This window comes from Hyaena hyaena, unplaced genomic scaffold (assembly GCF_003009895.1).
Source record: "Hyaena hyaena isolate Hyena2069 unplaced genomic scaffold, ASM300989v1 scaffold_9, whole genome shotgun sequence".
Taxonomy (NCBI): domain Eukaryota; kingdom Metazoa; phylum Chordata; class Mammalia; order Carnivora; family Hyaenidae; genus Hyaena; species Hyaena hyaena.
In genome coordinates this window covers 3,183,927-3,210,671 of record NW_024080641.1, presented here as the reverse complement: position 1 = coordinate 3,210,671, position 26,745 = coordinate 3,183,927, and the positions used below count along the sequence as shown (strand labels likewise).

At 47.3% G+C, this 26,745-nt stretch overlaps 1 protein-coding gene and 1 non-coding gene across 2 annotated transcripts in view; one reads left to right on the top strand and one right to left on the bottom strand.

The window, feature by feature from the left end:
* The window catches only part of SAE1 (SUMO1 activating enzyme subunit 1), a 77,524-nt gene that overhangs the window by 26,302 nt on the left and 24,477 nt on the right, over positions 1-26,745 (top strand). Inside the window, exon 6 of the mRNA XM_039248674.1 lies at positions 12,563-12,668. Coding sequence (XP_039104605.1) covers positions 12,563-12,668 — 106 coding nt within the window. The remainder of the gene's footprint in view (positions 1-12,562; positions 12,669-26,745) is intronic.
* On the bottom strand, positions 22,890-22,962 carry TRNAR-UCU. Its single transcript has one exon. It is a non-coding gene; the product is annotated as a tRNA-Arg (tRNA).

The following is a 26,745-nucleotide window of genomic DNA, read 5'->3' as shown; positions in this document are numbered from 1 at the left end:
TGCTTAGTGCCAGCCAGCTCTTGCCATGAACGAGTAGGGACCCGGTGATGCGGAGTATGAATTCTTCACAGAATTGGAAATGTATGTTTCTTATAGGCTCTGCCCCAAACTTTTATTTCTTATTTTTTTTAATTTCTCTTTTTTTTTTCATATTTTTATTTATTTCTAGGAGAGAGAGAGACAGCATGAGCAGGGGAGGGTCAGAGAGAGAGGGAGATACAGACTCTAAAACAGGCTCCAGGCTCTGAGCTGGTAGTCAGCACAGAGCCCAACGCGGGGCTCGAACCCACGAACCGTGAGATCATGACCTAAGCGAAAGTCAACCGGCTAAGCCACCCAGACGCCCCTAGTTTTTTAAATTTCTCTTAATGTTTGTTTATTATTGAGAGAGAGACAGAGTACAAGCATGGGAGGGGCAGAGAGAGGGAGAGACACAGAATGTGAAGGAGGCTCTAGGGTCTGAGCTGTCAGCACAGAGCCTGGCGCGGGGTTCGAACTTGCAAACCAGGAGATCGTGACTTGAGCTGGAGTTGGATGCTTAACCGACTTAAGCCCCCCAGGCGCCCCTGACCCAGACTTTTAAATACTGACAGTCTGTTCACCTTGGTTTGAATGTTGTTCTTTCACCCCATGGAGGCTAGAGGAAACATGCCTGCGGGACTGGCTTGGTGTGCGGCCCCATTTGGGCCTTGAGTATCTGGTGCAGGATCAGAACCACGATTCTTGAGCAAAGGCCATTCCTTTTGCATAAAATAAAGGGTTTTTGAATAGTTAAATAATTTAGGAAGGTCCTGCCTAAGTGAGCAGGAAGATACCTTAGGCTTAAATTGCATATGCTTTGCCTTTTTATGGTGAAATGTTTGGGGTTGTCTTTCCACCAGATAACCTTTTAAGAAGAAAGACCTCAGTGTTGACAAGTGCTATTATCTGGTGTGTGTTTTTTGTCTTTAATCTGGTTCACGCAGTAGTTTAAATGCATCTTATGGAGAGAGGAGGGGCAGGGACTTGGAAGGGAGATGATCTCTGCAGCTAGCGTTGGGAGCCTAGACGGGAGCCATGCGATGGGGGAGACGAGACAGAAGGGGCCGGACTTGGTCTTGTGGAGCTGAGGAAGGACCCGACCGAGCCCATATTTACTCTTTGCTTTGTAGTTTGAAATGTTAAGAGAGAAAAACAGCTGGTCGGAGCTTCTCTGACAGCAGGTGGGGGGGGGGGTTCTGAGAGTGCAGAGACCACAAGAGAGACTGCAGAGACCGCAGAGTGGGGGCTCTGGTGCTCCCTGTGCCCGAGAGTCCCAGCCTTGTGCTCTGTGTGTTTGCGTTGGAAGAGGTCGCTGCTGTGAGTGTGATACGAGGAATTGTTAAGGCCTAATTTTAGTGTCTATTCACAGGACCGTAATTATCCATAGTGAACATTGGTGTTTAGGCCAAAACTTGGGTCCTTTTCTTTTTTCCCTCTTTTCTTTCTTTCTGAGGCCCAGTCAAGCTGTATCTGAATAGCACAGGGAGTTCGTGGGGGGAGATAAATTGTTAACTAACGGAGGAGCACAAAAGGAGCTTTGTGGATGCTGTCAATTTATAAATCACACCCTCTTACAAGTGTGACACTTGGCCTTGGTGTGAAGGGTTTTATGGCCTGAGGGCCTTCCTGGATTGAGGCGGGTCTTTCACATTCAAATGGAGAGAGCCCCAGCTTTGTTAGCCCTTCACAGCTGGAAGTTTCTCTGGAGTCAGGACTGATGGTGCCCACTGGGGCGGATCTGGAAGCCGCTGTGGGGGGGGAGCCACTTTCTCCAGCTATGAGGGGAATGCGGGCGGCCCTGGCAGGCCCCCAGTGGCCTTCGCGTACCATTCCTCGGGCTCTCCAGTCCCAGGGCCGCTCGCGCAGCCTCTTCCTACAGGGGCCCAATTTGAAGGTATCAAAATATTCCCCAGCTGACATTGTTAGTCAGCTGTTTCAGTAGGACAATGTGGGCCTGGATTCCAGCCCTGAGCCCTGCAGGTTGCGAGGCATGCGGCGCATTCCTCACCAGGGTCCCTGGGATTCCAGACCTTGCCTTTGTGCTGCCTGGCCAAGGGACTGGCTCCCGCTGGGCCCGGGCCACCGGAGCCACTGCCTCACCACCTTGCGGTTTGGCCAGAGACTGCTCCGTGGCCTCGAGGTTGTCCTCCAGCTCAAAAATTCCTTGATTGAGGTTATGCCCTTGCCCCTAAATTGTACAGAATAAGTAGTTGGGTTATGCTTAAAGTGCAGGATGGGGGCGGGGAGGCAACCACTTCCTGTTTCCTGCGAAAGGTTTCTGGTTAGGGTTCCCTCCCACCCCCCCTTTCCTTAGGTTCGACCAAATATTGTATAGCCACTTTTGCTTCAAGGTACACATTGTGCTCCTAAATTAGAAACGCTAAAAAACAAAGAGGAAAAATAGAGCTTGTGGTTTTCACACCACTTCGGAGGATATCGGGCCTTTCTAACACACGTGTCATCGTGATAAATACAACAGTGGGAACGCGCGCAGCCCAGAGCTGGGTGCTCAGTAGTTTGCTTCCTTCGGTGCCCAGGAAAAGATATGAGACGGACTTCATCAGAATCAGGTCTTGGGCACGAGCCTGATGGGGAGACCTCATCAGTGCACAGTAGATAAAGGAGAGAGCAGTCGTTTTCATGATACAGAAGTGTCCAGAAAGGTTTCCCAGAGGAAGGGTTGTTAGAGTTGGCCCGTGAAGGGCAGTTTGCCAAGCACCAAAGCCAGAACCTGCATTTAGTCCCAGGAAGTGGTTGGATCGACAGAAAGCACAGATGCAGGGACAGAAGGAATCTGGCTTCCCTCATCCCCAGACGGCCAGCTCTTTCTGTATCTGTGAGTTACAAAACGCCTACTGCGTGCGAGGCACTCTGTTGGGTGCAGGGAAGCACCTCCCGTCCTGTTGTCTCCATTGGACCCTGAGAGAAGTTCCTTGACCTGCTCAAGAACGAGGGGACCAACTGGGGGCGCGGGTGGAGGACACAGAGGCTGAGGGCACTCACTTGCCTTGTGACTTAAAAGGTGAATCCTCTTGGGGTTCCTAGGATAATATGAAGTTGTATGGGGATGATGGGATAAAATATGCAAAAATTGGTACCTTTCTGGAAAACCTTTAGGGGGAAAGGCCGCCATCACGTTCCCATGCTGCTTTGTATGGTGCTGCCAGATGGGAGTAGATGCCTGATGGGGGTTACTCTCCTGTCTGGTGGGGGCTACTCTCCGTAACAGCTCTTTAAAAATTAAAGATGAAGGGGCGCCTGGGTGGCTTAGTCGGTTAAGCGTCCGACTTTCGCTTAGGTCATGATCTCGCGGTTCGTGCGTTCAAGCCCCACGTCGGGCTCTGTGCTGACAGCCAGCTCAGAGCCTGGAGCCTGTTTCAGAGTCTGTGACTCCCTCTCTCTCTGACCCTCCCCTGCTCAAGCTGTCTCTCTCTCTCTCTCTCTCTCTCCTAGAAATAAAGCATTAAAAAAAATAATAATAAAGATGAAGTAGGGTTTGTTTGTGACATGCTAAGAAATACAGATTTAATTTCTCCTCTGTTTCTGAAATAGTAGGCGACTAATTTGGACACTGTTAATACTCTTGTCATGAATCAGTTGTGAAATTCCACAGTTGAGTAGTGACTCATTATCTTGATCCCCCTTTCTGAGCAGTTATAGACAGTTCATCTCCTCTCACCCCCGTCCTGAAGGGAACATTCCAGGAACAGACTGGTTCCACTTGTCCTCTTTTGGGTGGCACCTGGATTTGTCATGCTGAGGGGACTTATCAGGGTCTCTCCTACCAGAGTCCACGCTCCATGGGGTGGGGTGGGGCGGGGCAGTTCTGTTTGCTGCCGTGTTCCTAGTGCAGCGCCCAGCACAGTCCTGCCCGGGGAATGTTTGTTCGGCGTGCCGTGGCTGCTCCTGCGTAGTGCTTTGGCTTTGGGGGAGATGATGGTCATTTTATTTATTTATTTATTTAATTTTTATTTATTTATTTTGAGAGCGCATGAGCAGGGCAGGGACAGAGGATCTGAAGTGGGCTCTGCATGGACAGCAGCAGCTCAACGTGGGGCTTGAACCCATAAACTACAAGATCGCAACCGGAGCCCAGTTCGGAAGTTCAACCAACTGAGCCACCCAGGTGCCCTGAGATCGTCATTTTAAAAAAGAATTTCTGAACTGACTTTCTTTGTGATCCCCCGAATGTATTAACCTCCCAATACATTGGTTGTCGTGGTTTAGGTTCTTAAGCTGGGCTTCGAGAGCACAGTTCCAAAGAGAACAGGGGGCTTGGCCAGGAATATTTAGAAGTTCAGGGGGTTGCCTAGACCAGGACCTTCAGGCCAGAGGTGTTCACAGTGCTGCTGTCAGTCACCTGGCTGGGGGGCCAAGGGCGGGAGATGCAGGCTGCGGAGCTGGGTGGAGTGCTGACGGGTTTCACGGGGGGGCGGTGGGCACGCGCGCTGGGGCTGGGGTGTTGGCGATGCTGCTGCCTGGGAGGGGATCAGAGATGAGGGGGGTCTCCAAGCATCGCCACACAGTCCAGTCTTTTTGTTGTGATATTTGATACCCAAAACCACGTGACATCAGTACAAATTACAGAACAGAACAATAAAACACTATCCAACTTAAAAACCCCGACATTTCCAGTCCTGTTGTGCCAACCTGCGTGTTCCTTCTCTGTCTTCTCTCCAGGGCTGGCACATTCATGTGGATTTTCAGAAGTGCCCGGAGGGGGAAGGGGCAGTTATAGCCCTGCTTGAGTGGCATCTTGCCCCGGGTTTGCAGATCTGATGCGGGAATATGATGGAGGCGCAAGGAAGAGTGCTGGGGGCTGACTGCTGGGTACCCACCTGCTGCTCTCAGGGCCGTGGGCTCTCCCGCCCCAACACGAGTAACCACCGTCCTCGATTGTGGTTCTCATTCCCACCCATTTCTTCTTGCTACATGTGTGTTTCCAAGCAACATAGAATGGTTTGGTGTGCTTTTTAACTCCTTCCCGATGAGTTCAGTATTGTTTGCGTGCTGCCACGTGCTCTTTAAGAGCCGTGGTACTTCTGTGAGGCTGTCTGTGTGGGTACGCAGTTCTGGGACTTCGCGGTCCACTATGGTAGTCACTGGCCACGTATGGCTTTTTAAATTAAAATGAACTAAATTAAATGAAATAAAAACATTTAGTTCTTCAGTCTCCCTAGCCACATCTCAGATGCTCACCAAGCACATGTGGCTGTGGCATATGTATGGCAACGCAGAGATAGACGTCTCCATCATAGTGGCTAGTCTTGGACAGCAACACAGGAAGGACATTTTTTTCTTGGGTTTTTCAGTGTTTTCTTTTTTGCACTGTAGAGTGTTTGTTGTGTGAATACATTACTATTTATCCATTTTTCTATTGATGAGCATGTGGGTGTGTAAGTTTTTTCTGTTACAAATGGTGCCACAGTTGGGGGCGGGGGAGGGAGGAGAGAGAGAGAGAGTGTGTGTGTATGTGTGTGTGTGTTTGTGTGTGTGTGTGTGTGTGTGTAGATAATCTTCCTGGGTAAATGTGTGATTTCTCTGGGGCATATACTTAGGAGGGAAATTAGGGTATGTGCAGCTTCAACTTTACCAGACCTGCTAAATTACTTGTGAGTAGTTTTATCAATTCACATTCCAGAATCAGCAGCATGTAACGGTAACATTTGGTAACTTCAGGCTCTTTTGCCACTCTGCCGAGTGTGACAGCTTTGTCTTGGATGGCGGTTGTCGTTTGTTAGAATGTTTTTGAAAACTATAGACTCCCGCGAGTAGGTGTGGAAATCCAACCTAGAATCTGTAGTTTTCAAAATTGTTTCAGTCCTGATTTACATTCAGCTTTGTAGCCAGAGCTGTATCCCTTGTTAGCGATGTTCAGGCTGCTTTTTAAAGTCAGATGCATTTACAGTCCCAACTGTGGGAAACACAGAACAAGGTGAGAAAATGTGAAACTTGCTCCCCAATAACTGCACATTTCTTCCAGTGTTATTTATGTTCTGTTGGGTGATACAGTTGGATTTCGAATTAACACACATCAACACGTATGAGACGTACACGATGATCTAACACAGATGACTTCTGTGGGTATTGTTTTCTGCTTTTTTTGCTCACCATATTTTCTGTAAGCACGGGCGCGGAGAGTCTGCTGTGGAGAGTGTGGATCTAAGAGGCTGTGCTGGCTGCTCACTCTTCCCTGCCTCGTGTGTTTAAGCTGCTCCTGTTGGGTTGATGTATTTGCACTCGCCCACTGTTTGGAGTGGCTCAGCACAGCCCTGCAATTTGCTTTCTGTCTGACTGTGGGAGAATTCATCTTTCATATTTACCGTTGGGCTTTTTGGCAAGTGAAAAGCAGGTCGGACCCTATCGGCTCACGGATTTTTATTGACCATCTATTCTGTGCAGCCCTGTGCCTCTCACCGGCGCCGCCTCGGGAGGCTGACGCCCCTCTGGGGAGAGGACTGAGAGGGCTTAGCCTTAACTAGACGATCCGGTGGAGACCCTGTAGGCTCGGCATTGTCAGGAGAAGAAATGGACAGTGGAGGAAAGTGAGTTAGGCATTCTAGCCAGAGGGAGGGATCCAGGAGCTGAGGGCATGGAGAAGTAGGAGGGGTGAGTGAGGTGTGAAAGTTACCTCTTTAGTGTGTTCATTCAAGTGGTTTTGCCGCTATCTGGTAGACACTGCTGGGTGCTTCATCTGAAAGCCACTCATTCTCTGTAGGTGCCGCCGAGCGTAATTTTCATATTGTAAATCCAGTGTCAGGTGCGTGAGATAGGTACCACCGTTGGCGTTTATTGTAGTACGGATGAGGTGACATGGCTGCGTCATCGCTACACCCAACATGGGGCTCAAACTCATGACCTCTAAATCTCTGTGCTCTACTGACTGAGCCAGCCAGGCACTCCTGTTTTTTTATTTTTAATTGTTGCAAATGACAGTCGTAGACTGTGTGTGTGTGTGTGTGTGTGTGTGTGTGTGTGTGTGTGTGTTTTAAGATTTTAACTTTAAGTACTCTCTATAGACAGTGTGGGACTTGTCCTTACAACTCTGAGATGAGGAGTCACAGACTCTGCCGGATGAGCCAGCCAGGCCCCCCAGCAATAGCAGACTTTGAGCAGTTTGGACCAAAAACTGGGACATTAGTTAGAGGCAGTGTGGGGCAGCACAAGGGGCATTGGAACGACTGCTACCTGAGCAGCGGAAAGAGAGCCTTGCTTGCCCTTCATGTGTCTCTGTTCCTAAGTCAAATTCTTGATTCCCGGAATAAAGAATCTGGTTGGTGTGGCTTGGGCCATGTGCCTACCTCTGGCCCTGTCACTTATGGCTGGAGGGCTGGTACATATATCAGACAAGACTCCTGGGACCCTCCTCCCTAAATACCAGGACAACCCCCTGAAAGTTGTCTGCCAGGCAGGCCTAAGAGAGGTATATTCATTTGTCGGAGTTCACAAGTTACTGTAACATTGTGAGTAGTTCTGCCCTCAGGCTTGGGGAGGAATGAGGACCTCTGTCCCTGGCCCTAGTGCTCTGGAAGGTCCCACCCTGGGCTCCTTCCGGCCGTTCCCCTAGTAGAGTAAGAATTCCATGGGATTAAGGAGATTGTCCATCTGGAAACCACCCCCCCAGTCCTAGACTCCCTTGTGGACACTTGGGACCCCTGGAATCTCCTGCCAAACAGCCCTCAGCTTCCCTCCCGGGCTTTGGTGGACCTCTTCCCTGCTCTGCCTGCTGAGTGCAAACTTTGTCACAGTGTCCCGGACACCTAGGCCTGAGGGCGGATGTCTTAGTCAAGAAAGATGGCCTGGGGTGGCCACACCCAAGCTGCTCGGCCTCTAGCCCTGTGGGACAGAGCCGGAGGTGGGGAGAGGGCGAAAGGCTGAGGACCCGCTTTCCAGTGCACCTCATTCTGGCATCAACTCCCAAGGAGTGTGAGAATTCCACATTCGAACCCTGTTTTCCAGGTGGTAATGAAGCACGTATGTTTGTCAAGGCAGGAGAATACAATATACTTTATTTTTTTGTTAGTGTGATTTATACCTAATATGTAGTTGTGATATGGTTTTCCATTTGTACTTTTACAAAACCTAGGCCCTGAATGTTTAGAGGTAGGCCTGCCTGGGACTAAGACTCTGAAACACAGCTTTTTCCCCTTATTTGTCATTACGTGACCTGACGAATCAGTGGATTCTTAGCCAGGCAAAGTACAAAAATTCTGAATTAAAGTCTAGGTAGTTTATGAAACCTAGTGAGAGTTTATGTCATCATTGTGAGGACGTTCCCACACCATACTGCTGCTGGCTTTATTGTTGTATAAGACTTAGGAAGGGTTTGGCTGCCTGTATCAGGCAATAAACGTCAGTCAGCTGGCTATTTGACTTGAGTTTTGAGGTCAAACAGACCCACTGACCAAAAGGTTTGAGGACAGGACAAATGTTTTGTATACTGACTTTTACAGTGGGTTTAAACTCCAAAGGAGTATTTATGGGGGAAGCAGAAAGCCACTTTAAAAACTGACTGTTTCAAGGGCACCTGGGTGGGGCACCTGGGTGGCTCCATTGGTGAGCCTCTGACTTTGGCTCAGGTCGTGGTCCCGCAGTTCATGAGTGGGAGCCCTGCATCGGGCTCTCTGCTGTCAGCACAGATGCTTTGGATCCTCTGTCTGCCCCCCGCTCCCCTGCATATACTTTCTCTGTCTCTCTTTTTCTCAAAAATAAACATTAACAGTTTTTAAAAATTTGTTTTAATATTTTATTTTTGAAAAAGAGAGAGACAGTGTGAGCAAGGGAGAGTCAGAGAGAGAGGGAGATACAGACTCTGAAACAGGCTCCAGGCTCTGAGCTGGCAGTCAGCACAGAGCCCGACGCGGGGCTTGAACCCAACGAACTGAAATCATGACCTGAGCCGAAGTCGGACGCTTAACTGACTGAGCACCCAGGTGCCCCACATTAACAATTTTTTAAATACCTGTTTCATCTTCACTAGTTATTTGAACTTTCATGTCAGTTCCATTTTCATTCTTAGCAAATCATGTCAACTGCCTAGGAGCAGATAGACATCGGTTCACTTAGCCTTCTAAATTATACTGTATCTCTTTTCTTTTTTTAAATATGTGGTGTGTGGTATGTATATGTAGTGAGAGAAGGAAGGAGAAAAAGAGACCGATACCTCTGGAAGTTTGAAATTACTTAATATACGTACATACCATCTCAAACTTCATAAAAATAGTACTGAGAACCATTTTTTTCTGAACCATTTTGAGAGTAAGGGGTCCATCCATCACTCCAAAATACTTCAGTTTGTATTTTCTCAAACAGGGCATTCTCCATAGAGAAATCAAACCAACCTTCAAAATCAGAAAATTCACATGGCTGCATCCCCACCATCTGCCGCAGACCCTATTCAGCTCTTACCAGTTATTCCACTCATGTCCTTAGTGACAAAAGAATCCAGTTCAGGGTCATGCGTGCATCTAGATTTTCACGATGGTTTTGAAGGTTACAGGTCAGTTGTTTTGTAAAAATGTAAAATGTGCCTTAGTTTGGGTTTGTCTGAGGTTCCCTCCTGATTAGACTCCAGCTGCACACCGTGGGCACAAACACCAGAGCGTGGGTGCCTCTCATCTCGCCTTGTGGTCCCGCGCTGGTCTCCACGTGCTCCTTTACTGGCAGTGGTGACTTTGCTCATTTGAGTAGGATTATTCACAGTGCATTTCTCCTTTGAAAGCAATTCCTCTTTGCTCCGTGCAATAATATACAAGTTTTGGAGAGAGATTTTGGAAATATATAAATACCTTATTCTTCATCAAACTTTATTAACTGCTTTTATTTTATTTTTGTTTCATGCCAATTAATTTAGGGGTTCCATTTTTATTCCTAAGTAGATTTTATGTGTTTCTCATATGTTTCTTCACTCATTAGTTCATCCAGTTCTGAAGGATTTACTGAGTGTTCTCTTGATCAGCCAACCATCCTCATAAGGTTTGTTGACAAGTCCTGAATTTTCTGCAAGACCTTCACTAATTTCAGTTACTTCTCCTGAATAGCCATCACTAGCAGCTTTCACCTTTTCCAAAGCACTTTTACTCCTCTGTGTGTTCGACCTCAGGCAGGCTGCAGTTATGTGCAAAATTGCTGATTCTCATTGTTCGAATACCGTTTTCTTTTGTTACCCATTCGTGTTTGTCTGAGCTTAGGCAGGGAGAGCGGAGCAGAGCCCATGCCTGCCCTTAGCCCCCAGGGTCACGGCAGGAGGGGTGCGGAGGGCACGGAGGCTAAAGGCCATGTGCTCCGCATCACTCATAGTGCCGCGTTCGCAGAGGTGCGGGGGTCGCAGTACTTAGTTAATTTTAGATTTATGACTAACGAATTCTAGTTTATTTTAAGTGTTATAATCTGTTACTATTTTTTTTCCACAAACTGTTCCAGATTTGACCAGTGGGGGCTCCTTCACGTTGGCTCCTGTTTCCTCTTGATACCTCCCTATCATTCTTCGCACACTTCTTTGTTCAAGCGCATGAGCTCCTCTCATACTCTCTCTGCCCCAGCTTTGAGATCAGCCATTTTTCCAAAGGGAACTGTGGCCCTCTGTGGGGATTAGAAACCATCTGGCTGTTACGTGTGCTCACTGCTATCAGGTCATCGTCGCTCTGTGGACGTAGCTCCGTCAGACTTTGGTTTGTGAGCATGATTTATTCCCGAAACACGCTTGTAATCCAAAGCACTTGTATATCAATACGAATTTGAAGAACCATTGGCTCAGTTGTGATCATTTGACATTTGACGTCACGGACTACTCGTATTGCAAGAGATCATTCATTGATCAAGTTAAAATTTCTATTTAAAAACCTTTTTTTGATGTTTCATTTCTGAGAGAGAGTGAGAGACAGACAGTGTGAGCAGGGGAGGGTCAGAGAGAGAGGGAGACACAGAATCCGAAGCAGGCTCCAGACTCTGAGCTAGTTGTCAGCACACAGCCTGACGCAGGGCTCAAACCCACAACCGTGAGATCATGACTTGAGTGGAAGTTGGACACTTAACTGACTGAGCCACCCACGCGCCCCTGGTCAAGTTAAAATTTATTAGAAATGTTTGTTTGTCCTGTGGAACACTCGCAGAAGAGCTTACATGCAGTCCGAGGCTTCACTGTACTTGTATGTGTACACAGGCGTGCTTGCATCTACATTTACTTGTTTGTCTGTGTAACCCACCACAGGCTTTATTCTCATTTTTTCCCTTTCCACAATTCTTTTTTTTTTTTAATGTTTTATTTATTTCTGATAAGAGAGACAGCGTGAGCAGGGGAGGGTCAGAGAGAGAGGGAGACACAGAATCTGAAACAGGCTCCATCCCCTGAGCTGTCAGCACAGAGCCCGACGCGGGGCTCGAACCCACGAACCGTGAGATCATGACCTGGGCTGAAGTCCAATGCTTAACCGACTGAGCCACCCAGGCGCCCCTCCCTTTCCACAATTCTGATTGTCTTCTCTAACAGTGAGAACCCTAGGTTCCCCGGATATTCACTTGTTGCTTAAGCCCTTAGAGGGGGTCAGTCTCCCAGTGCCGCCCCTCCCACCTTGCTCTACTCTGTTCCCCACTTGTCAGACCACTCAGCCCCTCCACACACACACTGTTCTCTGCCCTTCCTCAGTCCCAGAGCGTGGCTTTTGGACTGAATGATTCAGGAAAGTAAAAGGAAAACCACTTTCTTACTCATTTAATTGTTTATATGTATTTTAAAATGTAGGGGCGCCTGAGTGGCTTAGTCAGTTAAGCGTCCGACTTTTGCTTAGGTCATGATCTCGCGGTTCGTGGGTTCGAGCCCCATGTCGGGCTTTGTGCTGACTGCCAGCTCAGAGCCTGGAGCCTGTTTCAGAGTCTGTATCTCCCTCTCTCTCTGACCCTCCCCTGTTCACGCTGTCTCTCTCTCTCTCTCCTAGAAATAAATAAAAATATTTTAAAAAATAAAATGTAAATCTGTGATGGCAGTTTTCAAGATCGTTTCATTTAGCATAATAGGTTTCAGGCATGCTTCCTTCAACCTGGGGCTTTTGCAGATGCCTTTTCCATTCTCACAGCCTGGCGCTTTCGTTCCATACCCCTTATTTGCTTTTCTTGCTGTCATTTATTGGTATTGTTATCATCAAACCATTTTTCTACTGAGACCCATTTAATTTTTCTTTTGACTGTTACAAAGAACATTTTCTTGTATATCTTCAGGCACATACACTTGCTCACTTGTGCAAGTATGTCTGAGGTGTGAACACAACCGGAGTTCAAGACAGCCAGAGTGAAACTGGGTCTGTAGCTTTGCTCTGACTTCTTTTAGTTCAGGGAGTACATGTCACTCATTGTCGTGTCCCAGTGCCCAGAGGAGCCACACAGGAAGTGCTTAATAAACGACTATTGGATTTGAGTTGTCCTCGGCTTCCTTTAACAAACAGTAAACCTTAAATAATTACATTTCTCCTAGAAGGTGAAGAGCTACTGCCTTGCAATTTAAAGCCAACATTTTTTCTTCCTAACCAGCTTTGCCTTTTCTCAACAGAAAGTGGTCTTCTGCTCTGTCAAGGAAGCGCTGGAGGTGGACTGGAGCAGTGATAAAGCCAAGGCAGCTCTGAAGCGCACAACTTCAGATTACTTCCTCCTTCAAGGTGAGAGCGTCGGGTGACCCCCTGTGCTCAGCTTTCCGCCTGGCCGTTCAGTCCAGGGGGTTTGATGTTTGCCCCAAGTCGAGCTCCTCACGAGCTGGCTCTCTGTGGCCAGTGAGAACGTTCAGATGGATGGAGATGAGGCCCCTTGTTGAGGTCTGCTTAACCCTAACCCATCCTCAGGGACACTGAGGTAGATCCTGTTGTTTGTATTTGTATATAAAAAAACCAAAAAACAGTTTTGGTTGCATTTGGACAGTCTTCAGCCTGCCTTTCTCCGGGGCTGCATAAGGAGCCACATCCCCACCTCCTTCCTTCTGTTTGTCTGGGCGGACCCCCAGGGACCCGCCCCCCCCCCCCCCCCCCCCCGCCCCCTACCCCCGCCCCACGTCAGAACAGGTGTGGCTGTTTGTGCGGCTACACATAACTCCTCACCCCCCCCTCCATAGGCACTGTGCATATTGATTCAGATGGAAATACATAAAGCTGTATAAAACTTCCCTAATAAGTTGAAGATTAGAGAAGGCTGAGGTTTATGTTTTCATAGCCAGGAACGAAGCTTTTCCTGTATTAATCAGCAGTGTCAGCTAGATTGGGGTTGGGAAGAACTAGTTCAGAGCACTTAACATCCGTTTGTATGGAAAAATCATCCGGTGGGTTAGGTGTGAGTCTGCTAGGACTCAGAAGATCCCTCCTTCCCTGGACTGGGACAGAGCAGCAAGGTAGTGCCCTCTCCGGTTCCAGGTTCAGTGTGACCTCGGGCCCTGTGCCGTCACGAGAAATGATCACTCAGTGCCTGGCACATCGAACGCCCTCAGTAAACAGTGGCGTTAATTTGCGAAGGCATGGGGTGTGACCTCAGCGGTTCTGACTGCTGCTTAGAAAAGTGGCCCTCTGGTATTTGAGTTTACCGAAATCTGGTGATTCTTAGCTGCAGGCGGTTTTGCCCGCCAGGGGGCATTAGCAGTGTCCAGAGTGACACGAGAGCGTAAGCGAACAAAGGAGAGGTAGTGCTGGTCTCACGCTTTGGTCTCCTGACTGTGGGGGCAAGTGCCTTCACGCCACACACTGGGCCCTTCCCGGCTGTTCTTAGAGGTCTGTCGCCACCTCTCCTGGGCCTTTCCCTCCGCAGCAGGTGACAGGTTCTGACCTTTCTCGTGTGGTGCCCTGCGCACATCCCTGCTGCTGTGTTCATTCAGTTGCTCTCTGAGCTCTGATGGAGCTTTCTGGAAGAGCTGCAACTGGAACTACCAGTCAGTCTTCTGAGAACTTCTCTGAGAATGCATACTTGATTATTGCCCTCTGCTGCCTGCTGGCCTAAAGTTTTGGAAGTAGAGGGAAATGGCCCTTGTGATCTCTTTCCTTGGTTATGCCAGCAGCTTAAAACACTCCACCCGTAGGTACGAACCTGACTCTCTGTGAGTGTATCATCTTTATCTACGGCCAGAGAAATAATACTTATTTCGGTTTTGTTATTTTTTATTTCTTTATTATTATTTTAAAATTTGTTAATGTTTTATTTATTTTTGAGAGAGATCGACAGAGAGACAGCATGAGCAGGGGAGGGTCAGAGAGAGAGGGAGGAGACACAGAATCCGAAGACAGGCTCCAGGCTCTGAGCTGGCTGTCAGCATAGAGCCCGATGCGAAACCACGAACCATGAGATCATGACCTGAGCTGAAGTCGGATGCTTTTCCAATTGAGCCACCCAGATGCCCCTTTTGATTTTTAAAAGTTTATTTGAGAGAGAGAGAGCCAGAGAGAGCATGAGCTGGGGAGGGGCAGAGGAGTGGAATAGAGAATCCGAAGCAGGCTCTGTGCTGACAGCAGAGAGCTTGATGCGGGGCTTGAATTCAAACCATGAGATTATCACCTGAGCTGCAGTCAGACGCTTTAACTGACTGAGCCGCCGCCCAGGTGCCCCTTCTTTCAGTCTTTCTGCCCGGCCATTCGCGTAGCTATGATTATCCTATAATTTGACCTCATTGGATTCATGCAGCAGAATGCAACAGCTTCTTCTACGTGGGAGGTTGCCTTCTGCCAGATACACTTGCCATCAGCTGTCTTTGTAACCTCAGGCACATAATGTACCTCTCCAGGACTTTGTCCCCTTGCTTACAAAATGGGAAAACGAAGTTGGCCAGCCTGTCTCTAAAATCTTTTCTCAGTCTAAATAATCAGTGTATCCAGTAAAGTATGAGCTCCTACTTGTGGCTTGTATTTCATTTATTATTTTTATACTTTTAATTAACAACTTTTTAATTTTTTATTCTGGAATAATGTCACATTTATTTACTTTTTAAAATTTTTTCTTTGTTTATTTTTGAGAGAGAGAGGGAGACACAGAATCTAAGGCAGGCTCTGGGCTCTGAGCTGTCAGCACAGAGCCCAATGTGGGGCTTGAACCCACTAACCGCGAGATCATAACCTGAGCCGAAGTCGGACTCTTAGCCGAATGAGCCACCTAGGCGCCCCATCAAGTTCAATTTTAATTGGAATCGTTATTTTTCCCAGCCTGTTTTGATTGCTAACCATAGCAGTAAAAGCACAGCCTGAATAGGGGCTGATGCAGTCTCATGTCCTGGAAAAAGCACAGGCTTTGGAGACTAACAGAGCCCCAGATCACAGCTCCCCGCCTATTTCACCTGGCTTGACCTTTGGTGCATGAGCTTTCGATCTAGGTTCCTGAGATCTAGGTTCCTGACTCGGGGTTAAGGGAGCTAGGGGCTAACTCCGCCTTCCCTCCTCTCTCCGAAAGGTAAAGAGATGGTGAAAGGGAGAGACGAGTGAGTGCCCGGAGCACAGCTCCTAAACTATTTAATATTCTCTTTTGACTCTTTTCTAGAACATTTTCTGATCAGATATTGAATAGGAGGACTGAGAAGTTTTGGGTTTGTTTTCTTTTTTTTTTTTTTTTTAATTTTTAAAAAATGTTTTTTTAGTTTTGAGAGGGAGACAGTATCCGAAGCAGGCTCCGGGCTCCGAGCTGTCAGCACAGAGCCTGATGTGGGGCTTGAACTCCTAAACCTCGAGATCATGACCTGAGCCAAAGTCGGATGCTTAACTAACTGAGCCCCCCAAGTGCCCTGGCTGTTTTAAGTATAGTTGTTGTCCTGCTTTGTTGAAGGAGACCAAGTTTGAGCATGGCTGTGACCTGCTCAGGCATATGCTTGGTATTATAGGCAACCAGGATTGAGACCATGAGATCTGGTTCACCCAGGACTCCGCTCTTCACATCTGTTACATACACCTCCAAACTAAGTGATTTCGTTACATTTCAAGTTTGGAGCTCTGCCTTTTAGGGAAAGAGGATCGCTGCTACAGTACAAAAAACCCTGGTTTAAATATATATTAGGTACAGAAGTGATCTGAATTCTGACCCAGATAGTGTTTTCCTTCCCTAAGAAACGCTTGAGTTTTATTTTTGTTGGAAAATATCACAGTAAACAATTTTCAAAGAATTCCCAATGGTGTAAAAAAGTAAATTTTCTTCGTTAAGCCCTCCCTGTTTCCACACCCCTTCCAACTTGTAAGGGAAACTACTATTAAGGATTTGTCGCCCGTCGTCCTGGAAAATGGTTAACAGTTACAATGGTGCATGTGTGTATGTAACCAAACTCTTAAACGCTGTTTGGCAGCTTGCTTTTTTTCGCCGGATGGCCTTACGTGATCTGGAAAGATCTTGGAGCACATGTAGAGTGACCTCACGTGTCTTGCTGGCTGCGCGATGTAGTGTTCCTTTGGGTGTCCCATTGTTTGGGGCCGGTTTCCTCTTAAAAGGCCATGCGAGTTGTTTGCAGTTTTTCTCAGTCCTTGGAATTCGTTCCCAAGAGTCTTCCTAGGACGGTGACTTACACATCTCGTGACACCTTAAGTTCCTGGTGGTGATGCAGCGCTCGCTTGGCTGTGATGCACCCCTGAGAAGACCTCTCAGGGAACCCGACATTGTGTTCCCGTTGCCCTGTGGGGCACGTAGTAGGTGCTCGTAGTAGGTGCTCCGTAAATAAATATTTTTTTGCCCAAGTGACTGGCTCTGGCTCCTCTGGGCATTTGCTCCGCTCTAGAGGGAGAGGAGCCTGCGCACTGGTGTCCCTGCAGGGCTCTCTGCCTGCCGGCTCCTCTAGGCACCCATCAGGCTCTTGATTCCTGTGTGGCCCCGGCCTGCCCCTCACGCGGAGGGCTTTCTTACCACCCGGTTCACAACTCGGCCTCTGGCAAAGCAGCTGCCCTGGGGTATGTGCACGTGTGTTTGCCTCGTTTGGGTGTCGAGTGTTTTTCCAGTTTACTTCATAAGATAGTGGCCAGACTGCATGCTTCCTGCTGCATTTTTCCACTATCTTGAGAGTTGGCCTCACCATCTGTGAGCAAAAGGTCTCATCTTTTTATTATTCTCCCATGGCATGTTGCAAAACATTAAGCGTGAGCTGGTTTCCTGTGGCAAAAAGTTGACTTTGATTTGTTCTTTTTGAGGTTACTGTGAGTTTATCATAACAGGAGTGCTAAAAATATCAGGTCTAGTATGGAAACAGCATTCACTTACCAGCATGAACCAATAACATGCAGGTTTAGCACAGAGCAGGAAGAAATGGCCTTCATCACAAGATGAGAATTACTTAGCAGAGAATCCTTGGCAATCTCAACTTTTTTGGTCTCTGTTCTGATGAGTTGTGGAAAAGTACTTAGGCCATTTTTGACCCATAGAATTAAAGCTGAAAGTAATCTTAACCAAACATTGTCTGAGCACCTGCTATGTGCCAGATCCTGTGCCTGGGAATCCTCGTCAGATCCTTGCCAGGGGAAGAGGGAAACGGACAGTTCTCCTCCTTGTGAGGGGAGCTGTACCAGAGCCCTGGAGACAGCCATGCCGTTCTCTTCTCCAGCAGGTATGGAATTACTCCGAATAAACTGCCATGGCGCTCAGGGAACCGGGGGTCCGGCCATCTTTGGGGAGCTGGAAAGTCTTCACAGAGGACAAGACATCTGAGCTGGCTTTTAAAGAAGTGGCAGGGGGGTCACCTGGATGACTCGGTTGAGTGTCTGACTTTGGCTCAGGTCATGATCTCACTGTTTGTCAGTTTGACCCCCACGTCGAACTCTGGGCTGACAGCTCGGAGCCTGGAGCCTCCCTCAGATTCTCAGATTCTGTGTCTCCCTCTCTCTACCTCTCCCCCACTCGTTCTCTCTTTGTCTCTCTCAAAAATAAACATTTAAAAAATTTGTTTTTGTTAAGCATCCGACTTCAGCTCAGGTCATGATCTCATGGTTCGTGGGTTCGAGCCCCACGTCGGGCTCTGTGCTGACTGCTAGCTCGGAGCCTGGAGCCTGTTTCAGATTCTGTGTCTCCCTCTCTCTCTGACCCTCCCCTGCTCACGCTGTGTATCTCTCTCTCTCTCTCTCTCTCTCTCAGAAATAAATAAAATATTTTAAAAAATATTTTAAAAAATTTGTTTTTAAAGAAAAAGAAGGTTTGCTAGAGGCTGAAGAGAGGCAAGAATATCACAGGTGGATGAGCAGTCCCTGTCCCGGGCCAGTGGCGCCAAGACCATGGCACAGAAAAGCTGGAGCTTGCCGGGAGCTGGCTGCTGGGAAGAGCTTCAGGGTCCTGCTTTTCAGCCTTTAATTTTCTGTCTCTCTCTCTCTCTCTAAGATTGTATTTTTAAGTGATCTCTACACACATTGTGGGGCTCGAACTCACAAACCCCAAGATCAAGAGCCACAGGCTCTTTCAACTGAGCCAGGCCAGGTACCCCTACGCTTTTATTAATAGCAAGTCATTCCCCCACTGATAAGATATCAGAATCCCTTAGGGAACATTTGAAAAATACAGATTCGCAGGTTCTAGCTCAGATTTAGTGGATCAGAATAACTAGACAAGGCTGGCATCTCTGCATGTTTGTGCAGCTCCCCAGTTTCTGAAGATTCAGCCATTCAGGGGGGACCTGCCGTGGGACAAGGCGATACCATGTCCTGCGCCACAGCTTTGAGTTACGCATTTATCTTCTTACTTTATAGCATATTAAGTATTTATTTCAAATGGGGCCATTACTACACTGAGGCAAGAAAAAGGAACTAACCCAGGTAGCTTTTGAATATATATCCTCAGACTAAAGAAAAAAGAACTATAAACAAATATTGTACTCAAGTTAGTAGGTTTGTTTTTCGTGTTTTTCACGATGGTGTATGGGTTAGCAATTCTGAAACTAGTGACTGTTCTGGAATGGAGCAAATTGGTAAATATATCGTGAATGATGAGAATCAGGGTTTTTTTATTGCCAGAAAAGGGAGTCGTGTAAGGAAGGGAGGTGGGAGAGGCTAGGAGGAGCCTTGCGGGATCGGATGGAGATTGGAGTCACCAGGCGAACACTGGGTTTTCTGTGTAGACACAGAAATAGATGCGTGTACGCGTGTATCATTGCGTGATATGGCTGTATCTCCTAGTTCTGGTCGTTAAGAGGGCTGAGGAGCACACACTCTGGTAGCAAGTCATGAATACTCCTCAGGCCCAGATCCTGATTGTTAATCTCCCAAGATCCAGGCCTCAGGGAAATGGCTGGTTTTGGGGCTTGGGTAGGAAAATTACAGGTGAGCTGGGAACATTCTGCTGTGCCAGAAAGTAAGGAAGCACTCAAAGAATGACAGGTCACCCCAGAAGGACATAGGGGCCAACTTGAAGGGGCTCCTCCTGGTGAAATCTGGGACAGTTGGAGGATCAAGTAAATAATAGATTATAACCCTTGAATAAATTAATTTTAAAAAATAAGTGTAAAAGAATATGGGTCAGGAAAAAAACGGGTTATAACCCACAGAATAAAAAAAGAGCCCATGAGTCTTCCTGATATATAAGTGAATAAGTAGATAGGTGGGAGGAGGGGAAAGTTCTTTTTTTTTCCCCCAGAAGAAGAAGAAAGCACAATCTGGGTATGACCATGGCCATAGTCCTAAAAATCCCTGATGGATGCTAAAACTAATCGGAAGTTTGCTGTGAAACAGAAGCGATATCTCTTCCCAAGATAGTCTTTATTTTATTTTTTAAAATGTTTATTTATTTATTTTGGGAGAGAGTGCATGAGTGGTGCAAGGGCAGAGAGAGAGACTCTCAAGCAGGCTCTGCGCTGTCAACACCAAGTCTAGTGCAGGACTCCATCTCATAAGTCCTGAGGTCATGACCTGAGTTGAAATCAAGAGTCAGGTGCTTAACCGGCTGAGTCGCCACCCAGGCATCACCCCCATCCCCACCCCCACCCTCTCGCCCCAGATAGTTTTTAACTCATTGCAGAGAGAGACTTTAAAGAATCCTGGCAGATTGTACCTCAACCAAGAGATCAAAGCTGACGTTCCAGAAATGGGACAAAGAGAGCTTGTGCCTCCTGAGAGGATGTACTGAGAAGGTTGCACCAGCACTCCCAACTTCCTGGCCAACATGGGTAACGGGAGTCTGATTATGAGGAAACATCAGACAAACTCTAATAGAAGAATACTCTACAAAGTAAATGGCTTGTGCTCTTCCAAGTGTCCCTGTGGATGGAAGAATTCTTGTTCCAGATTAGAGAACAGCAAAACTGGATAACTAAGTGGAATGTAAGGTTCTGGATTGGATCCAAGAGCGGGAGAAGATTTTTGTTTTCTTTTGCTCCCAAGGACATAAGTGAGACAGTTGGTAAAATTTGAAAAAGGTCTGTAGATTAGATAATACCCTATCAATGTTAATTTCCTAGTTTGCAGGATCGTTTTGTGGTGATGTAAGAGAATATTCCTGTTTTAGGAAAGACACTCTGAAGTATTTAGGGACAAATTCTAGATCACTCAGGAAAAAAGTATGGCTAGATATAAAGAAATACTGGTAACGTGGAAGACTGTTAACGTTTGGGGAATCTAGGTGAAGTTATACAAGAATTCTGTCTGGTTTTTCTATATGTCAAAAAAGTATTTCAAAAGTTAAAAATAACGAAAAGCAAAAACAATCTCCAAAAGAACCAATTTTTGGCACCTGGTATTATGTCACCATTTGATAGCTAATGAGTAATCGTTGCAGCAGGCCTTTTGATCTGTGCTGGGTCCGTAGAATGGCGTGTTTAACAGTAAGTGCGTCCTCATCATCCCTTCAAATGATGGGGAGGTCTGAATCTGGTATTTTCTGCGTACAGTGCCTCTAGAAGAGAGCCGAATAGATTCCCCTAGATTCTCAAGGGCGCCCAGAGACCCTTGCCAGGAGAGAAATACCACATATCACCAGTGAGAACAGCAAAGCCTTGATGAATCAGGGAGGCGATGCTGTGCAAGGCTGGGATGGCCTCCACTTAAGGTATTTGCTCTGCAAAAAAGAATTTCCTCTGTCAGGCAACAGTGGTAGGCAGACTGTAGGGGGCGTATTTGCATGTAAATACACACACCAAGCAAGCCTTTGAGTTCTCTCTGGAGCTGGGCAGGACCTTACTAAGAAATACAAATGGTAGCCTGGGGCCAGGTACTGAGGGGCTAAAGGGATAGATGTAGATGGTGGCCTCTTGCAAGTCTTTACCCCCTGCTGAACCTGGGGGGGGGGGGGTTGGTAAAGATGAGCCAGTATGCCGTCTGCCTACACGCAGAACAAACTTGTTGGAAAACAGTGCTCTGCATGGAGCTGTTAGTGTTATTCCAACCTGTTAGCTGTTTCCTCTTCTGCAGAGCTTTTGTCAAAGTTCAAGTGCTTGACGGGTAGTTCCTTTCACCTAAAGCTGCAGACAGGCACCCTGTGGTGCTCTGTGGCATCTGAGTTCAGCCACATACCTCCCTCCTATTCAGAGGACCTGGAGTTCTCCCACGGGACTGCCTCTCCCCAGCGGCCTTCACCCAAGGCATAGTCCTTTTACCAGTCACTGCCTTCAGAGCTGCTCCTCCTCATCCATTTCCGGTCACCAGCCTGATCTGTCTCAAAACTGAAATCCTTTTCAGGAATCTTTTTTGCCATCAGGATACAAGTTAAACTCCTTGGATTGGCATCCTAGACCTAGGACCTGCTGGCCTCTTTTTCTTTTCTTTTTTTTCCTTAAGTTATTTATTTTGAGAGAGAGCGTGAGTGGGGAGGGGCAGAGAGAAAGGGAGAGAATCTCAAGCAGGTTCTGCACTGTCAGCGCAGAGCCCGATGCGAGGCCAGAACTCACGAACCGAGAGATCATGACCTGAGCCAAAATCAGTAGCCGGACACTCAGCCCACCAAGTCTCCCAGGTTTCCCGAGCCCTACGTTCCTACTGAACTACTTGCTGTCACCCCATGTTGTCACCCCTTCATTTCTACACGCATTTCCATTCCTTCTGCCTGCTTCAGCCCTTCCCACATTACTGTCTTTGCTCAGTCAGGAGCCTGACTCCTCCTGGCTGACTTGGGCTTCCTTCCCCAGTAATCCCACTCCTCACAACAGAGCCGACTTGAAAGGCTGTCTTATGGGCTCCCTTATCTTTGGACTGTCCTGCACAGGCCACACACACAGCAAGGGCTTGGTAAATGTGGCTCGATCACTGAAGCCACCTGTCCCAAGTTTGAAGAATTTTGCTAGTTCTTAATCTGTAGCTTCATTAATTTCTTTAGGCTCCCCTAAAGCCACCAAGATGGTGCCAATTTGCATAGTCTTTGTCCTTTTCCCCACTGTGCCACAAGACCCGAAGTCCCTGGACATCCCTGGAAGTGCCAGACTTGGCTGCAGGACTGTGCCCTGAGCATCTAAAGGATCGAGAAGTGTTTCCACTCCTTGGACTCCCCATGTCCACGGAGCAAGCAGCTCCTGTCTCTGCCAGCAGCTGGCAAGGTCAAGGATCTCTGTTGGGGGATTAGGATCCTTTCTAAGGTGACTAATTGTTCTAGGTTCAGAAATCTAGCCAGGCAAGTTTGGAGTTCACGACTCCTTTCTCCTGCCAGTAGAATTTTCTCAGTCACTTAAGCCTTGAAGTCTCCAGGGTTGATCTGGAAGGAAGCAGTTTGGGTCCCAGCCCTGTTAGATATCTCCTGGCCTTGAGGTCCCCTCACTTAGTGGCCTCTGTAGAAATGGAGGAAAGTTTAATAACTTTCTATTCCTGATGATCAGGTATCCAAGAATCTTTGACATAGTTCTGTTTTCTCCTTTTTTTAATTGTAAAGGTGAGGCAGATCTGTAGAATATTCAGATGCCTCAGAGGAAACTGACATTTCTTGTGTATTCTTCTAGAACTTTTTCTTTCTTTCCTTCAAGTTTCCTTTTTTAGTAACGTCTGTGCCCAACGTGGGGCTTGAACCCACAACCCTGAGATCAGAGGTCACATGCTCCACCGACTGAGCTGGCCAGGCACCCCTAGAACTTTCTTGTATCTTCTACCTCATTCTTCATCTCTGTATGGATTCTTTTGCAAGGTGTCTTGATGATTTGGCAACTGTTGTAGACTCTAGAAAACTTGTATTTCTTTGACCCTCCTTCTTTAGTTCTCCCTGCCCCCACCACACTCCTCACTTCCCTGTCTGCTTTTATGACACGCAGTTGTCTTGGTCTCTAGACCTCAGCGTGATTTGGTGGTCAGTTCTGTCCTTCCTTTCTTCCGTCCGTCCTTCCTTTCTTTCTTCCTCCCTTCCTTTCTTTCTTTTTTTTTTTTTTTTGATAGAGTGTGTGTGCAAGCAGGGGAGGGGCAGAGCGAGAAGGGGACAGAGGATCTGAAGCCAGCTCTGCGCTGACAGCAAGGAGCCCGAGTGGAGCTTAGACTCACGAACCATGTGATCGTGGCCTGAGTCGAAGTTGAATGCTCAGCCCACTGAGCCACTCAGGCTCCCCAGACGAAACTTATTTTGGAACTTAAAACCTTGGCGAACCCGGTCAGAGGCAGCCGTTGCTGTGTGGGCCTGGCCTTCCCCGGTGGGTGTTTTGGTGTCCGTCGATGACAAGGACCACTGAGGGGGAGACAGCCACAGGGAAATGAGTTCCGATAACGGCCCATGCACTTGAGTACTTGTTGATTTGCTGCTGTCATGACCACAGATGTTTAAAAATAATTTGTAGGAAGGGCAAAAGAAGAGAAGCAGTGGTTTTGTTGTTGTTGTTTGGGTTTTTTGGTGCCACTGCCTTATCGGTGGTAAAGAACACAGACCACAGTCATTCAGAAAGAAAGGCAGCAGCCTGTGAGAGAAGAGAGGTGAGGGGAAGGGCAGAGGTGACCCATAAGTGCGGTCTAGCACCTTCCAGCTGGTACCAGATAGTCTGGTGAGAAAACTCACCCTACTGCGGCACCTGTTCCACTCTTCATTATGACAAATGGGCAGAACCCTAAGTCTGCCTCATAGGGTCGCCAGGATTAAACGAAGGCCCAGCACGTATTGTGGATTCATTATTATTAAGCTGTTTTATGTGCGTCAAAGTCCGTTAAATCTTCATAATGCCCTTGTGAGAGCAGGTCTTCCTGTGATCATCCACTTTCATGTGAGGATATTGAGTCTTAGACAGGCTAAGTCATTTTTTCCAGGGTCACCAAACCTAGTAAATGTTTAAGCATGGCCCAACGTGGATTTTAATTACAAATGGCCCTTGAACAACACAGATTTAAAATGTGCGGGTCCACTTACACATGAACTTTTTGTTTGGATGAATACAGGGTGGTACTGTGAAATGGATTTTCTCTTCCCTGTGATTTTCTTAACATTTTCTTTTTTCTTTGTTTATTTGTTTGTTTTTTAATGTTTACTTATCTTTGAGAGACAAAGTGCGAATAGGGGAGGGGCAGAGAAAGAGAGGGAGACACAGATTCTGAAGCAGGCTCCAGGCTCCAAGCTGTCAGCACAGAGCCCAAAGCGGGTCTTGAACCCACAAGCTATGAGATCATGACCTGAGCCGAAGTCGGAGGCTTAACCGACTGAGCCACCCAGGCGCCCCAATAACATTTTCTTTTGTTTGCTTACTTTATAGTAAGAATACAGTGTATGGTACACATAACATGAAATATGTGTTAATCGACTGTTTTTGTTATTAGTAAGGCTTCTGATCAGCGTAGGCTATTCCTAGTGAAGTTTTTGGAGAGCCAGTTAAATGTGGATTTTCAAGTTTGTGAGGGGCAGGGGGGCAGTGCCCCTAAACCCCTGTGTTGTTCAAGGGTCAACTATATTATCGTTACTAATAATGGCATTGTGTCCATTTAAAAATCTGAATTTCTCAAAAGCCCTGTGACATTTCCTTATTCCACTCAGCAGATGGGAACCTGAGGCCCCTAAGCGCAGCCTGTGATAATGGGCAGCATTGTGGGCAAGACCTGCCTGCCCGTCTGCTCTGCAGCCCCGCGTCTCCCCCACCCCCGCCGTTAGCCTGTGCTCGGTCCCCGGCCCAGCTGCACTTCTTGTCTGGCGCCTCCCATCTTTTCTCTGACTGTCAGACAACAGTCACGGGAATGTCCTGTGCCATCTTCCCTCGGTAAGAGTGGTTGGCAGAGAGCAGCAAATGCCCAGAGTCAAGGTCATGTGCCACTCAAGTGCTGGGCTAGAGAAAAGACCCTGTCTCCCTGCTGCTTGTGACCAGGCAGGGTGAGTGTGAATGCAGAGGGCTCTGTCAGAACCCCTCTGTGAGTAGAGGGTGCGGTTGGCAAAGCTGATAGAGAAGGGACCTCGCGGCAGGGGGCCGTGGGTCTCTTAGACTTGCCCACTGCTGCTGCCACCGTATAATTTGCCTCTGCGTTTGAGAATTTCTTTGTCCTTTTCTTTTCGTTAGTTACAGTCTTTGCATACTTGTCAACACTGGTCTACTTTCAAAGGTGAGAGTCCAGCTCAGGAATCACTTGACATTTTTTAAAGGAGAAATAGAATACTTGGCTGGACTAGAGTTTGAGTGGTTTGTGTTGTTCTAAACTGGTGGGCTCTGGGGTGGGGAGCCAGATCTCTTTGAAGTGATTTTTATTTTGCTAACTAGCATATTTCCTACTTTGTCTCTGCTCGTAGCAAGGCAGTATAACATTGAGGTTATGAGTGTGTGTGGTGACCTCTGGGTCCATTATAACTCTGAGCCTCTCTCTCCTAAGCTTCAGTTTCCCACTTCTAGAACAGAGTGGTGATCGTTGTACCTGCCTCATTCTATTTTATCTTCACATGGTGGAGTGCATTTGGAATGTAGGGTATAATGGGACTTATTTTATTTTTGAGAGAGAGAGAAAGCACGTGTGTGTGTGTGTGTGTGTGTGTGTGTGTGTGAGAGCAGGGGAGGGGCAGAGAGGGAAGGAGAAAGAATTCCAAGGAGGCTCTGCACCATTAGCACAGAACCAGCTCGGGGCTCGAACTCACGAACTGTGAGATCATGACCTGAGATGGACACTTAACCAACTGAGCCACCCAGGCGCCCGAGGACTTTTTTTTTTTTTTTTTTTTTTTTAAAGATTGTGTTTTTGGGGCGCTTGGGTGCCTTAGTCAGTTAAACGTCCAACTTCAGCTCAGGTTATGATCTCAACAGTTCGTGAGTTTGAGCCCCATGTTGGGCTCTATACCAACAGCTCAGAGGCTGGAGCCTGCTTTCAGGTTAAGTGATCTCCACATCCAAAGTGGGACTTGAACTCATGACCCCGAGGTCAAGAGTCACACGCTCCACTGACAGCCAACTAGTGCTCCTGTGGGATTTTTTTTAGCCTGAATGTTGCAAAAACCATGTGACTAAAACCTGCTTAAACATAATTTTAATAGCTGAATGCTATTCCTGTCAATATATATTTTGTGTAACCATCCTGTTAACCTGATGTGAGGTTATTTCCAGATTTTCAGTGGTATAAATAATGTGACAGTGACCATTTATACATGACTCAGTCACTGGCCAAGAGGCGTGACCCTTTGTAAAGATCCTCTGGACCACATCTTCTCACAGTTTATTGAGCATATACACACCCACCAGAGCTCTGAGTGACAGAGCAGTGCCTTCTGCCTTCTTGCTTAGGTTGAGTAACCTTGGCCTTTAATTTGGTAGGCAAAAAATGGCATCTTGTTTTCAGGTCATTTCTGAGAAGCAGCACCCTCCTTTCCCCCCACCACCAACTTCCACGCAGCTACTTTAGATTCTTTTCAGAAGAAAATGAGACGTAAATAACAGGCAGCTTTTCTGTTTTGAGCTGAACTGTGATG